Source organism: Halichoerus grypus, chromosome 5, assembly GCF_964656455.1.
Source record: "Halichoerus grypus chromosome 5, mHalGry1.hap1.1, whole genome shotgun sequence".
Lineage (NCBI taxonomy): Eukaryota > Metazoa > Chordata > Mammalia > Carnivora > Phocidae > Halichoerus > Halichoerus grypus.
This window is the reverse complement of record NC_135716.1, coordinates 137,439,814-137,455,400: the sequence shown is the minus strand read 5'-3', so window position 1 is coordinate 137,455,400 and position 15,587 is coordinate 137,439,814. Positions and strand designations below refer to the sequence as shown.

The 15,587-nt window shown below is 35.4% G+C and overlaps 1 protein-coding gene across 6 annotated transcripts in view; it reads left to right on the top strand.

The window, feature by feature from the left end:
• The window catches only part of ATG4C (autophagy related 4C cysteine peptidase), an 89,235-nt gene that overhangs the window by 36,846 nt on the left and 36,802 nt on the right, over positions 1-15,587 (top strand). For 5 of the 6 annotated variants that reach the window (XM_078073022.1, XM_036091339.2, XM_078073020.1 and 2 more), the window contains exons 4-6: positions 8,993-9,226; positions 11,115-11,445; positions 13,682-13,752. In XM_078073022.1, the coding sequence (XP_077929148.1) occupies positions 8,993-9,226; positions 11,115-11,445; positions 13,682-13,752 (636 nt within the window). The remainder of the gene's footprint in view (positions 1-8,992; positions 9,227-11,114; positions 11,446-13,681; positions 13,753-15,587) is intronic. The other variant, XM_078073021.1, reaches the window with a different exon arrangement.

The following is a 15,587-nucleotide window of genomic DNA, read 5'->3' as shown; positions in this document are numbered from 1 at the left end:
GGACCCTGAGATCATGACTTGAGCCAAGGTCAGATGCATAACCGACTGAGTCACCCAGGTGCTCCAGAGAAGAACTTCTTATATAAAACATAAAATTACAGCCTATACAGGAAAATATTGATCAATTTGACCAAATACAAATTTAAAATATCTACATGACAGAAGACACTATAAACAAAGTTTCATAGCAAGCCAGAGAGAGAAGATATTTGCACGCGCTCTTTGATTCTCTTTTTGTGTGTATAGATATCTGTGTGTGTATCACATGATGATCTTTCTATCTCTCCATCTACTTCTTAAACAAAAGGGTAGTCTCCAAAATAATAATGAACTACAAATTAATATGAAGCACATAAACAATCCAAGAAAAAATGAGCCAAGATAATGAACAGGTGCTTTTTAAGTAGAAATCTGAATGGCCAAATATAGGAAAAGGCTATGTTAGTAATAAAGGGAGTTCAAATTAAAATGAGATATTATTTCTTAGTCATCAGATTTGCAAAAATTGAAAGGTTCCATGATACCAAATGTTAGCAAGGATGTGAAGAAATAGGAACTCAAGCACTGCTGATGAGAGGGTAAATTGGTACAACCTCTTCATGAAAAATTTGAGAGTACTTAGAAAAATTGAAAATATACACAACTTAGGACCCAGCAATTTGACCTTTAAGTATTTACCATAGAGAAGTTCTCTGTATGTGTGGAGAACACGTGTACAAGGATGTTTATTGTAGCTTTATTGAAGTAAAAAGTTGGAAACAACTCAAGTATTCAGTAGTAGGAGATTTGATGAATAAGGTTATTCATTTATTCCACAAATATTTATTGAGAGTCTTATAATGTGCCAGGCACTGGAGTTAATGCTGAAAGTATGACAGGCATAGTCCTTACTCTCAAGGACCCTACTGTCCAGCAGATGAGAGACATTAAACAAATAAGTACAAAAGTTATCAATCCTGTTATGATATTTGTGATGAAGCAGAAGTATAGGCTGCTATAAAACTACAGAAGGAGACCAAATTGGAAAGGTTGCTAACAGATGTATTTCAAAGTAGCTTAAACAATAAGGGGATGTATTACCATACACAAGCAGGAGTCCTATGTAGGGATGGCTCTAGGTTGGTTAATTCAGTGCCTCTCTGACATCAAGAACACGTGTTCTATTCACCTTCTGACTGCTAATCTCAGCATGTTGGCCTTATCTTCACCTACCACTCTTTAAAGTAGCAAGTGTTTATTTCAGCACCAAGCTAGGATATATGACTGATATGACAGAATCCACTGGAAGAAAGACTTTTTCTTCTTTGTATTATTTCTTTATTACAAATATTGAATTTTTATTATGTTAATAATTTTATATTAAATCTTTAAATTTTGATATTATGAATTATTCACACATAGAGAAGATAAAAACCTTGTGTATATACTTTTGAGAGTAACAAAACTACTCAACAAGAAAAATACAATATTGCTTTTATTTATTTAACTTTTAGTTCAAGTATAATTAACACACAGTGTTATGTTAGTTTCAGGTATATAATATAATGATACAACAATTATATCCATCACTCAGTGCTCATCACAATATGTGTATTCTTTTTTTTTTAAGATTTTATTTATTTATCTGACACAGAGAGAGAGACAGCTAGAGAGGAAACACAAGTTGGGGGAGCGGGAGAGGGAGAAGCAGGCTCCTGGCTGAGCAGGACCCTGGGATCATGACCTGAGCTGAAGGCAGACGCTTAGCTGAGCCACCCAGGTGCCCCTCAATATGTGTATTCTTGATCCCCTTCGTCTGTTTCACCCATCCCCCCACCCACCTCCCCTCTGGTAACCACCAGTTTGTTGTCTATAGTTAAATCTGTTTTTTTGTCTCTTTTATCCTTTGTTCATTTGTTTTATTTCTTAAATTCCACATATGAGTGAAATCATATGGTATTTGAGTAATTTTTTATCTTTGTGTTTTATCTTTATCTTCTTCTACCCAATTATAGCCCTCCCATGCCAAAAAAAACCCGCTATCGCAATGTTACCAATGATTTTGTATTTCTTGTTTCTGATTTTTTGAAAATGGAATCAAACTATATTTTGCTTCTGTTACTTGCTTATGGCTTTCAAAGTTGTGTTTTTAAGAACTATCCATGTTGTTACAGGTAGTTCTAGTTTATTTTTATTGCTGCATAATATTCCACTGTATGAATTACTACAAATTATTCATTCTATTATTGATGGGCGTTTGTTTTTAGTTTTTCACCATTATAAAAAATGTATATAGTATTTTCTTGCATCATTTATTGATTTTTAATTCAATTCCACTGTGGTCAGACAAAATACTTTCAATATTAATCAATAATAAAATGAGATCTTATTTATTTGAGAGAGAGAGCAAGAGAGTGTGCGCACAAGCAGGGGGGAGGGAGAGGAAGAGGGAGAAGCAGATTCCCCGCTGAGCTGGGAGCCTGATGTGGGGCTCAATCCCAGGACTCTGAGATCATGACCAGAGCCAAAGGCAGATGCTTAACCAACAGAGCCACCCAGGTGCCCCGATAGAACGAGATCTAAAAAATGTTCAAATTTCTGGAAATTAAGTGATACACCTCTATATAACTCATTTCTTCATGCATGCCATTTTTTAGTAAAAGTTATGATTCAAAAAGTTCCGAATTCTGGGATTTTATTTCCATAACATTTGGGCATAACCCTGGCAAGATCTAGAGCAACACAGATCCCTAAAAACAGTAGACATAGTACAAAAACCAACAACACACATAGGAAGACCACTTGATGTCTTACTTTCATGCCCTTCCTTATGTTCCACAAAGAGATCCCTAGGCAAAAGTCCATCCCTGAGATGGCTTCAGGTCAGAAAAAGCTTTTATCATTTTCTAGCCTCTGTGCTACCCTCTCTACTTTTTAAAAAGTGTTTTTTCCCTTTTTTCTTTTTCTTTTTTTTAAAGATTTTACTTATTTGACAGATAGAGACATAGCGAGAGAGGGAACACAAGCAGGGGGAGTGGGAGAGGGGAGAATCAGGCCTTCCGCCGAGCAGGGAGCCCGATGCGGGGCTTGATCCCAGGACCCCAGGATCATGACCTGAGCCGAAGGCAGACGCTTAATGACTGAGCCACCCAGGTGCCCCTCCCTTTTTTCCATGTACTATTTTCACCCCTAAGGCTAGAGATTGTCTATAGATGCTCCTCAACCCAAAAATTAGGAAAGAGAGAGCCTCATCTCTGTTCAATTTATGTTAAATAATTTTGGCCCCTATGATAGAACTGGTATGCCAGAGATAGCCTCAAATTTCAGTTTTTTCCTTAACAGTCTCTGGGCCCATCATGTCCTGAATCATCTAAGAGAAAACCTAGAAAAATCCTAGCCAGATGGGGGCATGGTGTCTGTGAAAAGATTAAGCTTACTTAGAATGAAATAAAATCCTTAATTGCTTCTCTCACAGATAATCTGTAAAATTAAATTTTGGTATTTCGTCAAGATAATACTAACTGGTAGGACCATTTGGATTTATATACTACAAATATTTTTTGGTAGTGTATTTTATTTATCTATCTATCTATCTAAGCCACCCAGGAACCCTTATAGTACAAATATTGACATAACAATGCACAACAGCGTATCTTACACTGGGAAGGAAGAATTGTGTAATATAAAATGAAGAGTTTGTAGCTCAGGAAAGGTAGCAAGATGAATTTAAAAGCTTGAAAGATCATGCCAGATTTAGCCTGGTTAAAATAATCTAATTTTTTGCAAATGTGTCCTAATATTAGTAGAAATAAAATAATAGAAGGCAGATTATCAAGTTTAAGAATCTTACACTTATTGTGGCACCTGGGGGGCTCAGTTGGTTAAGCTCCTGTCTTCGACTCAGGTCATGATCCCGAGGTCCTGGGATTGAGCCCCACATCTGGTTCCCTGCTCAGCGAGGAGTCTGCTTCTCCCTCTCCCTCTGGCCCTCCCCACTGCTCGTGCTCACACGCTCTCTCTTTCTTTCAAGTAAGTCAATAAAATCTTTAAAAAAAGAATCTTATACTTATTTATCATTATGAATAAATTCACTGTAGATGACTCAGAGGCTGGTAGGATGAAACTGGTACTTCCTAAGCACTTAAGATTTTTTTCTTTATCACCAGTTTGGAAAAATTTGATTATGATATGCACTGGTGTAGTTTTGTTCATGTTTCTTGTGCTTAGGTTTTGTTGAACTTCTTGGAACTGTTGATTCATAGTTTTCATCAAATTTGAATTTTTTAAAAAAGATTTTATTTATTTGAGAGAGAGAGAGAATGAGCAAGGGAGTGGCAGAGGGAGAAGCAGGAGAAGCAGACTCCCTGTTGAGCAGGGAGCCTGATGTGGGGCTCGATCACACGACCCCAGGATCATGACCGGAGCTGAAAGCAGATGCTTAACTGACTGAGCCACCCAGGCACCCCTCAAATTTGAAATTTTTTCAGTCATTTTGTCTTCAAATATTTTTTCTTTCCTTCCCTTTCTTCTCTCTCCTGGGTCTCCAATTATACATATATTTTCATGGATGAAATTCTGCCACAGCTCACTGATGGTTGTTTATTTTATTTTTAAAAAAAGATTTTATTTATTTTAGAGAGAGAGTGCGAGTGGGGGGGAGGGGAAGAGGGAGAAGGAGAGAGAAAATCTCAAGCAGACTCAGCGATGAGCGCAGAGCCCGACTTGGGACTTGATCCCATGACCCTGAGATCATGACCTGAGCCGAAATCAGGAGTTGGACCCTTAACTGACTGAGCCACCCAGGCGCTCCTGCTGGTCCTTTATTTTTAAAAAATTATTCTTCTATAAAAAAAAAATAAGAAAAATAAAAAATTATTTTTCCTCTCTGTGTTGTATTTTGGATCGTTCTTATTGCTGTGTCCTCAAGTTCACCAGTCTTTCAGTCTTTTCCTTAGCAATGTCTAATCTGCCATGAATCCCAGTCATATATTTTTTATCTTGGACATTGTAGTTTGTATATCTAGAAGTTCCATTTTTTTTGTCTTCCTTTTCTCTAGTTACCTTTTGGAACATATATAAAATAGTTGTAATAACTTTTTTAATGTCCCTGTTTGCCAATTCTAACATTTGTATTAGTTCTGGTTCAGTTTTTATTGATTGAGTATTCTCCTTTTGGCTTGTGTTTTCCTGTCACTTTGCATGCTTAGTAATCCTTGACTGATTGCCAGACATTGTATTATTTGCCTTGTTGGGTGCTGGATATTTTTGTATTCCTTCCAGTATTGCATTGTGTGCATGTGCCAAACTTTATCTGTTTTACTCTTGGGGGGCATTTGGATAATTTTCAATTTTTGGCAATTGTTAAGACTGCTGCTGTGAATATTCTAGTACATGTGCTTTGGTGAATGAGCATGTGTATGGATTTTCATTCAGTATGTATACCTGGGAATGTAATTGCTGGATCATAGGGTATTCATATGGTCAGCCTCAGTAGGTACTACCAAATACTTTTATAAAGTAGATGTGCCAATTGGTATTCCTACTAGGTGTTTGTAATAATTCTACTTGCCTTATGTCACCATTACTTGATATTTTTCTTTTTTATTAGAGCTACATTTTGGTTTTATGTTTTTTAAGATTTTATTTATTTATTTGACAGAGAGAGACATACCGAGAGAGGGAACACAAGCAGGGGGAGTGGGAGGGGGAGAAGCAGGCTTCCCGCCAAGCAGGAAGCCCGATGCGGGGCTCGATCCCAGGACCCTGGGATCCTGACCTGAGCCGAAGGCAGACGCTCAACGACTGAGCCACCCAGGCGCCCCTACATTTTGATTTTAATTTGCATTTCTCTGATAACCAATGGAATGAGCATATTTTCATAAACATTTTTCCATTTGGATATATCTTCTATTAGATTATCTATTTCTTATTGATTCATTCCTAAGTTTTCTTTATATATTCTAGATATGAATCCTTTTTTGAATTTATCTATAGGAAATGTCTTCTTCTAATCTATTATTTTTTCATTCATTTAATGTTATCTTTGGAAGAAAAGTAGTTCTTAATTTTAATTAGTCTGGTTAACTATTTTACCTCCTTAAATAGTTACTACTATTGTGTTCTGTTTAATAAATCCTTGCTTAGTTTAGGACAAGATGTTCTCTCTAGTATTTTGAAGCTGTCATTTCTTTGTTCTCTCTGGTTTTTTTTTTTTTTTTTAAGATTTTATTTATTTATTTGACAGAGAGAGACACAGTGAGAGAGGGAACACAAGCAGGGGGAGTGGGAGAGGGAGAAGCAGGCTTCCTGCTGAGCAGGGAGCCCGATGCAGGGCTTGATCCCAGGACCCTGGGACCATGACCTGAACTGAAGGCAGATACTTAACGACTGAGCCACCCAGGTGCCCCTCTTTGGTTGTTTTTCAGATCATTTCTTTGTCTTTTGTGTGAACTTTATTTTACTCTACTTGGAATTCATATCTTTCTTAAAATCTGAAATATTTTCAACCACTTTTTATTTATATCTATTCCCCATTCTTCCCATTCTTTCCAGCATCTCTGATAAATCTTTGTTAGATTTTTTTTCGTGTCTCTGAAATTCTTTGTTTTTTCACATATTCTATTACTTTGTCTCTCTGTGCTGTATTCTGAGTAACTTTAGCTTTTAAATTATCTCCTAAGTGGTGTATAATTTTCTGTTTAATCTTACACCAAATTTCTATTTTTAGTTATTATATATTTCATTTCTAGCAGTTCCGTTTGGTTTTCTTTTCTATGTGCCTGGTCAATTTTAATAGTCTGTTTTTTTGTTATTTGTCTAACCTTCAGTACCCTTCTATTTTTTAAACATATGCATACTTACTTTATCCTGTATCTGATAATTACAAGAGCTATAGTCTTTGAGGGCTCATTTTATAATTTGTTTACTTGTAATTACTTCTCATATTAGCTTGTTTAATTGTGATAGTCAGCCTTGATTGAACCCTCAATGTTAATAGCAGTTCTCTTCTGTTTCCTTTATCAGCTTTCATTTCATTCTTCGTTGTGGTTCTTTGTGACTTCCCATGCTTCGTAAAGCTCTGATCTCACATTTCTCCCTTCATAAAAAACAAAAGCAAAGCAAAACAAAAATTTAAAAACCCTCTTCCTTTGGTTCCATTTATCTTACATTCACCTGACAACTGTTTATTGCACATCTACTATGAACTGAATGAATTCTGTGCTAAGTGCTGAAGCTTTAGGGGTGCAGAAGAAAACATTCCCTCTCTTCTAGTGTACTTGAAGTTTGGAAGGGAGGCAGATGTAGATAAATATTATAGATATAATTAATTAAGATTGTGAAAAGAAAAGTCAGTCAAAGAATGGGATAGTAGGGGCAGTATTAGTATAGTGGAAAGTCAAGAGGACAATGAAGTTCATTTAGTACTAGCAATTTTCCAATAATATTTAGAGTAAATTTTTTTGGGGGGGAGGGGGCAGAGGGAGAGAGAGAATCCTAAGCAGGCTCCACACCCAGCCCAGAGCCCGATGCAGGGTCCATCTCCTGACCCTGAGATCATGACGTGAGCCAAAATCAAGAGTCAGAGGCTTAAACAACTGAGCCACCCAGGTCCCTGTAAATTTTATATTTGGAGTAAATTTAGAGTAAACATTTAGAGTAAATTTAGAGTAATTTTAGAGGCTAGATCTTAAAAGGATGAAGAATTAATCACTTTGTCAAGGTAGGAGATTAGGAACTATATGTTTGGCAAGCCACAGGATGAGGTGCGAGAGTTATGTACTGTTGTATCAAATTTCAAACAAATTTAAATGTCTCTAAAGTAGAAATTTTGGACATATTTGTAGGGCCATGTTCAATTTCTAGGCATTTTTATTTGTAATTAACTTCAAATATTGAGAGAAATTCATTGATAATGGGGGCTTGGCAGTCATTCTTTTTATTGTCATTGAAACTGTATGCCACAAGTTAGCTCCATTAAGCTGAATATTATGAAGTTTAGGTGATTGTAATTTTTTCAGAATGAACTTGAGGAAGGATAGGTGCAGCAAGGATAAAGAATAAAAGCATGATAAAACTGCTTTAACATCCTGCAGAAGGGCATTGGAAATTGAACTCCTTGGAATTGAAAGTTGTAGGCAGATTTATCTATCCACCTGTCCACCCACCCAAACCAAGTAACATTTATTAGGATCTACTTGTTTTAGGCACTGTGCTATATGCTGAGGTTGTAAAGGTGACTAAGATATTTTCTCTAGGAATAATCAAGCAATGTCCGTTCATTTTGAGAGAGTAATCAAGGAATGTTAGTTCATTTGAGCCCCAGTATTTTGTAAATTATTGGGCAAACAGTGACCACAATTTTTACATAGAAATTGTATTACAGATAATCAATTTGAAAAAGCTTTTTAAAATGATATATGTAGGTGGGAGCAGTTTTTAAAAAAATGTATTCAGCATGAAAGGGTAACTATATATTTAGGAATTTTATATTCTTACTCTTTAGCTTCTTAGTTTTGATTTTATAATTTGAGTATAAATATTCATGACAATAAATACAATGTGCACATTTTATTTGATTTTTAGAACTAGTTTATGTGATTACATTCAGTTTTACATATTGACAAATCATATTTTATTTGCAAACCTCATTTTAGAGAGCACTAATATGTATATCCTGAGCCAAATGAGGCAAAAAGAAAAGGTATTTTTATGTTATCCCCTCATAAAAGAGTTGATTGTATTTGGAATATAGGATATTATTATTAACAGTATTACTGATGAAACCTTTTATTAGCTAGTTCAAGAGTGTACAAAACATTTCAGCATCCATTCTCATTTGATTTTCATAATAGCCTGATTAGGCAGAATAACATTTATCTTCATTTAAATCGAAAAAAAGTGTTAGAAAAACTGTAATATACTTCATATCTTATGGACAGTAATGGGAACATAATACCATTATTGATGTTTCTTTGCATATATTTAGACTATAGTTTATATTTTTATTTTGTAGATGAAAATAAACTGTTACCTGCAAGATCAGGATGTACAATAGAAGATCATGTAATTGCAGGAAACGTAGAAGAATTTCGTAAAGATTTCATTTCAAGAATATGGTTGACCTACAGGGAAGAATTTCCTCAAATAGAAGGCTCAGCTTTAACAACAGACTGTGGTTGGGGCTGTACATTAAGAACTGGCCAGATGCTGTTGGCTCAAGGACTCATACTACACTTCCTTGGTAGAGGTAAACCAAATCTCTGTTTTTGGGGGGATTTTTGTTTTGTTCTTTGTTTTGGGGAGGCAGGGACAGAGAGAGAGGGAGAGAGAGAATCTTAAGCAGGTTCCATGCCCAGCGCAGAGCCTGACGTGGGGCTCAATCTCAGAACCCTGAGATCATGACCTGAGCCAAAATCAAGAGTCAGAGGCTTAACCGACTGAGCCACCCAGGGGCAACCTGCTTGTTTTTTTTAAATTTGAACTCCAGCTTGCAAACTGTGTAAAATTTCTTATGGTTAATTTCTTGGCTTCCTGATGTCTTCTAAAAGTTGTAACTAATCTAGCATATTCCATATTTATTGAACTAGGCTAGGTATGACTTACATGTAAGTATAAGTTTTTAGTAGCCTTTGGATTTTTTGTTGTTGTTGTTATTATTTAGTTCTTTTTGATTGAATTATCTGGATCATCTCCAGTTCAGTAAATCTTGAGCAGATCAATGGCAGTGACTTTGAGCAGATAGCTGATATTTTTATATTATTTAAATCTTAAGAAATTTAAACCGCTTTCTTTATTTTCTCTCTATATATCAATAATGCTTTAAAATGTTTTTATCTTTACAAATATGATTATAATCAGTTAACTTGATTAGGCATATTCTTAATAAGGTTATCATGCTTAGTCTTTTAAGACTTTCAAAAATGTCATTGATACTTCTTACATATATCTATTTTTAAAAAAGAAAAACCTTTCTTACCATTTTTAATAATTTGTACATTTGTAGGAAGATTTTAGTTTAGTATTTTAGGCTATCATATATGGTTATTACTAAGTATTATCACATTTTTAGAGTGTTAGATAATTTCCCTGCAATGCATGGCAAATATTTGGTAACCTTTCTATAGGGATTATTGATGAGATTATTTAGAGAGAATGTTTATTCAAGAGTGGTATGGATAATACAAAGAAAAAGAATTTTTAAACTTTCTCTGGGATGATTTATTTATAGTCTTGTGCAATCATGGGCAAGAATTGGGATTTTTTTATAGTCCTAACTAGTTCTCTGAATCTATGATTCATTTTGTTAACTTAAAGTTACATGTGTGCTTGGAACTGTCTTGTCATAAAAACTGTTAAGTAGTGAATATAGTTGGTTTTGGGGGTATCTTTGATCTTTAATGACTTCTATTTATTAACTTTTCATTTACTAGAGAATTGATATTACTCCCTAAACAATGATTATTTTGAAAGGATTGTTTGAGAAAAGAACAAAGAAATTTAAAATTTCCATGGTTAAGACTTCTATTTTAACATATAATCAAAGCAAAATCTACTTTCTGAAGTTATTCTCTCATTAATGTTAGTGAATATGTTTATTGTGCGTTTGGGTAGTCAAGATTGGATATCTGATAAGTAGTACTGGTAAGGGAGTATAAAAGTCCTCATTCCATTTCAGCACTGTCAAAGAAAAGAAAAGAAAGAAAAGCATTTTCCGGAGTTGTTTATTTGTACCTGAGTTTACTATTTTTTTAAAAATTATTTCTCAATATTATTTTTTAAATTTTATCTCAAAGCTTTATTGAGATATAATTTACATAACATAAATTCACTCATTTAAAGTGAACAATTCAGTGGTTTTGGTATGTTTCCAGGGTTCTGCAACCATCACCATCACCTAATTTTAGGACATTTTCATCATCCCCAAAAGAAACCTCATATCCTTTGGCAGTCACTCCCAATACCCTGCTTGCCATATGCAACCATTAATCTACTTTCTGTCTCTGTAAATTTGCCTACTTCTGAGTTTACTATTTTAGTTTAGTAACCTGTATGACTTTAAATGCTATCTACTTATCTTAGTACAATTGTTAAAATCTATTAAAAGATCTGAACACCTTGCTTTGGAACTACTATAGCTTGGACCTGGCCTGATGCTTTGAACATTGAAAATTCAGACTCTGAATCATGGACTTCCAACACTGTAAAAAAATTTACTGCATCATTTGAAGCATCACTTTCAGGGGAAAGAGAACTCAAAACCCCAACAGTTTCTCAGAAGAAAACAATCAGGAGATATTCTGATGATCATGAAATGAGAAATGAAATATATCACAGGAAAATCATCTCTTGGTTTGGTGATTCCCCTTTGGCTCTCTTTGGTTTACATCAACTAATAGAATATGGAAAGAAGTCTGGGAAAAAAGCCGGAGATTGGTATGGACCAGCTGTGGTTGCTCATATTTTAAGGTAAAATTGTATTAAAATCTTTCATCTTATGACAGAGGTCCTTAGGCTCAGAGATACTGATTTTTGCAGTGCATATATGTAATTGGAACTTTTAAAGTCTTACTGTTTGAGAATATTCGTAAGGAAGCATTCATTTGCTAAAAAGAAGACATTGCAACTCTAGTTACATTTAATATATCTGTGACAAATTTTTCCTTTTTTGTTCATGGGGATAGATATCCAGGGTCTCTTTCTAACCAGATTTTCATTAGACTACCTTATTGGAATGTTCTAAAAACTAACAACTCTTTCAACCTTGGAACATGCATAACATTATAGTTTGTTTTTTTTTTAATAGTGTAACCTGGGGGCTGTAATGTACTGATAGTGTAATGAAATGTCAAGAGCTAAAATTGATGTTTTCAGCATTTCTTTGCACACATCAAATTCTTGTGAATTGTAAATGTGTGGGACTATTAATATTATAATTATATCATAGTAAAAGTAAAGGGTCTGTGACATTCAGAGTAGTTAGAAAAAAGTCGAAAGTCAAATCTCACTGTACCTCAGCCTTATATGTGCCATTTGGATACTGCTTAATTTAAAAAAAAAATTATCTTATTTGTTGTGTGCCCCATTGTTGTAAATGGAATCATTAATATGTCACCCAAATATAGTATGTTATAGTAAGTTTACTCCATTTAAAATAATACATAAATTAGAAATTATTATAAATTTTTTTGCATATTAGCTGGCTTTTATATTTTATAGGCCAGATGCTTACAAATGGAAATGTATTTGTCTAATGTTATTAAATGGATTGTTAATAATAATATCAAGTCCTGCTTGGTATGATATTTATAAAAGCATAATTATAAAAGCTTAGTTTCTACTCTTCACGGTATTATGTTCTATACCCCAGGGATCAGAACACTTTTTCTGTAAAAGGCCTCATGGTAAATATTTTAGACTTTACAGGCTATAAAGAGCTCTGTTGACCATTTTTCTTTTCTTTTTTTGTTTTACAACCCTTCAAAACTGTAAATGCCATTCTTAGCTTGCAGGTTGTACAAAAATAGGCCACAGGTTGTATTTGGCCTATGGGCCATAGTTTGCCAATCCCTCTTCTAAATTAACACATACAAACATAAATAATAAGTCATGTGAAATTAAAAAATTATAAAGATACAGTTAAATAAAAATATTTCTATTTCTCTAATTTGTGTAATTTCTTTTTACAGATATTGTGACTTTTTTCAAATCATGTGCACCATTGAGAACATTATATTCATTCAGAAATATTTTTCAACTTGCAGTTTTACTTATAGAATTCTAAGACTCAAAATTAGGAAATTCATTTGTTCAGGTTACATAGGTTTTTGAGTGAAGGGGGAAAAAAGTCATGCATTTATTTATTTATTTATTTTAAACATTTATTTATTTATTTGAGAGAGAGTGAGCGGGAGGAGGGGAGAGGCAGAGGGAGAGAGAGAGAGAAAAAATCTCCAGCAGACTCCCCGCTGAGCATGCAGCACATCTGGGGCTTGATCTCATGACCCTGAGATCATGATCTGAGCCGAAATTGAGTCCAAGGCTTTACCAGCTGAGCCACCCAGCCACCCTGTAACTTATAGTTTAATGTTCTTTGAGTAATTTATTTTTTAAAAAGATTTTATTTATTTGACAGAGAGAGAGAGAGAGCAAGCACAAGCAGGGGGAGCGGCAGGCAGAGGGGGAGGGAGAAGCAGGTTTCCCGTGGAGCAGGGAGCCCGATGCGGAGCTTGATCCCAGGACCCTGGGATCATGACCTGAGCCACTCAGGCACCGCTTTTTTGAGTAATTTAGTGTAATACTCTACTTAGAAAGGATTGACCAGATTTTGATACCATTCAGATAATAGTTTTGAAAGCAGACACTATAGGTTAAATAAGTAAAAAAAAAAAAAAAAAAGATGGCTTTCTTTCCCCTTAAATCTTTATTTTTTAAAAAATTTTTAAAAAAGATTTTATTTATTTATTTGACAGAGAGAGACACAGCAAAAGAGAGAACACAAGCAGGGGGAGTGGGAGAGGGAGAAGCAGGCTTCCCGCCGAGCAGGGAGCCCGATGTGGGGCTCAATCCCAGGACCTCAGGATCATGACCTGAGCCAAAGGCAGACACCTAACAACTGAGCCACCCAGGCACCCCTCCCCTTAAATCTTTAATTATTAACTGGAAATGTTAGGCTTTTAAAGGATGATACATGTTGTTTTTTTAGAAAAGCAGTTGAAGAAGCAAGACACCCTGATTTACAAGGAATAACTATTTATGTTGCACAAGACTGTACAGGTGAGGAATGTATATAATTCTAATTTTTATCTGATTATTTGGTTATACCTTTTTATTTAGATTTAATTGGCATATGACATATTAGTTTCAGGTGTACATTATAATGACTTAATATTTGTATATATTGTGAAATGATCACCACAGTAAGTCTGATTAACATCTGTCACCATACATAGTCACAAAAATCTTTTTTTTTGTGATAAAAACTTTTAAGATCTACTCTCGTAGCAACTTTTAAAAAAGTATTTTATTTGAGAGAGAGAGAGCACAAATGGGAGGGGCAGAGGGAGAAGGAGAGGGACAAGGACAAGTAGACTCTACGCTGAGCAGGGAGCCAGATATGGGGCTTGATCCCAGGACCCCAGGATCACCACCTGAAACCTGAGACCGAAGGCAGACGCCCAACCGGTTGAGCCACCCAGGTGCCCCCTTAGCAACTTTCAAATATAACAACATAATATTATGAACTGTAGTCCCCATGCTGTATGTTACATTCTCATGACTTATTTATTTTATAGCTGGAAGTTTGTATCTTTTTTTTTTTTAAAGATTTTATTTATTTATTTGACAGAGAGAGATAGCGAGAGAGGGAACACAAGCAGGGGGAGTGGGAGAGGGAGAAGCAGGCCTCCCGCGGAGCAGGGAGTCCGATGTGGGACTCGATCTCAGGACCCTGGGATCATGACCTGAGCCGAAGGCAGACGCTTAACGACTGAGCCACCCAGGCACCCCTGGAAGTTTGTATCTTTTGACCCCCTTTCCCCACTTCACCCTCTTCCCCACCCCCTGCCTCTGGAAACCAGCAATCTGTTTTCTGAAGGGAAGGCTCATTTGATTAAAGTATCTATTAGGTCAGAAGAGTCAGAGATAGGGATGGTCATGTGTGTGCTGCCTCAGAAAAATTAGAGAATTTAAAGGTTTATAATTAGAATCCATTACTGAGTAGTTTGGAAAAAGTAAGATGATAGAATTGAAATATGGAAAGAACTATTGTTGCATTTTTGTACCTTTGGTTTAGATTGATTATGGGAGATAGGGAAGCTGTTGAACGGAAGAATTTGATAGCTCATAACCTAAATTTGGAATTTAAAGGGAAGAAGTGGGGCACAAGTAGCAGAATTTGTTAATCAGCTAACTGTACAAGAGCAGAAGAGTTTGGTTTTCTTCAAACAGGGAGTTTGAAGAAAGTTTTTTTGTTGTTGTTGAACAAAACAAAATAAAGTTTTGTCTATATTTGGTTCTACAAAATCCTCCCATTTTCTCTTGAAGTATTCTACTTAGGCTGTCACACCCCTCACTCTACCCAAACTGCTCTCATCAATAATTTAATCTTGCTAAAAATCCAGTGGTCACTTCTCAGAGAGTCCTCACATCACACAATCTACTAGCAGCATTTGACACAGCTGACCACTTTTTCCTCCTTGTAATGTTTTGTTTACTTCATTTCTAGAACGCTACTTTTCAGGTTTTCCTTCTACAGTGTACACTCCTTCACAGTGTTCTTTGCTGATTTTCCTTATCTCACTGATCTCTAAAATTGCACTCGGCCTTTAGACCTCTTCTCCTATACACAGATTTGAATTCACCTGGTCTCATGGCTTTACAGGACCATCTATATGCTGTCAACTCCCAAATTTATAGGACCTCTCACCAAATCCAGGCTTTTATATCCATAACTGCCTACTCATCCTCCCCGCTTGCATGTTTAATAGATATCTGACACTTACCATGTCTAAAACTGAATTCCCGATTCTCCTACTCTTTCCCCTCCTATAGTTGTCTATAGTATGTCTTTGTAAATGGTATGTCTCTTACTCTGTTTACTTATACCAAAG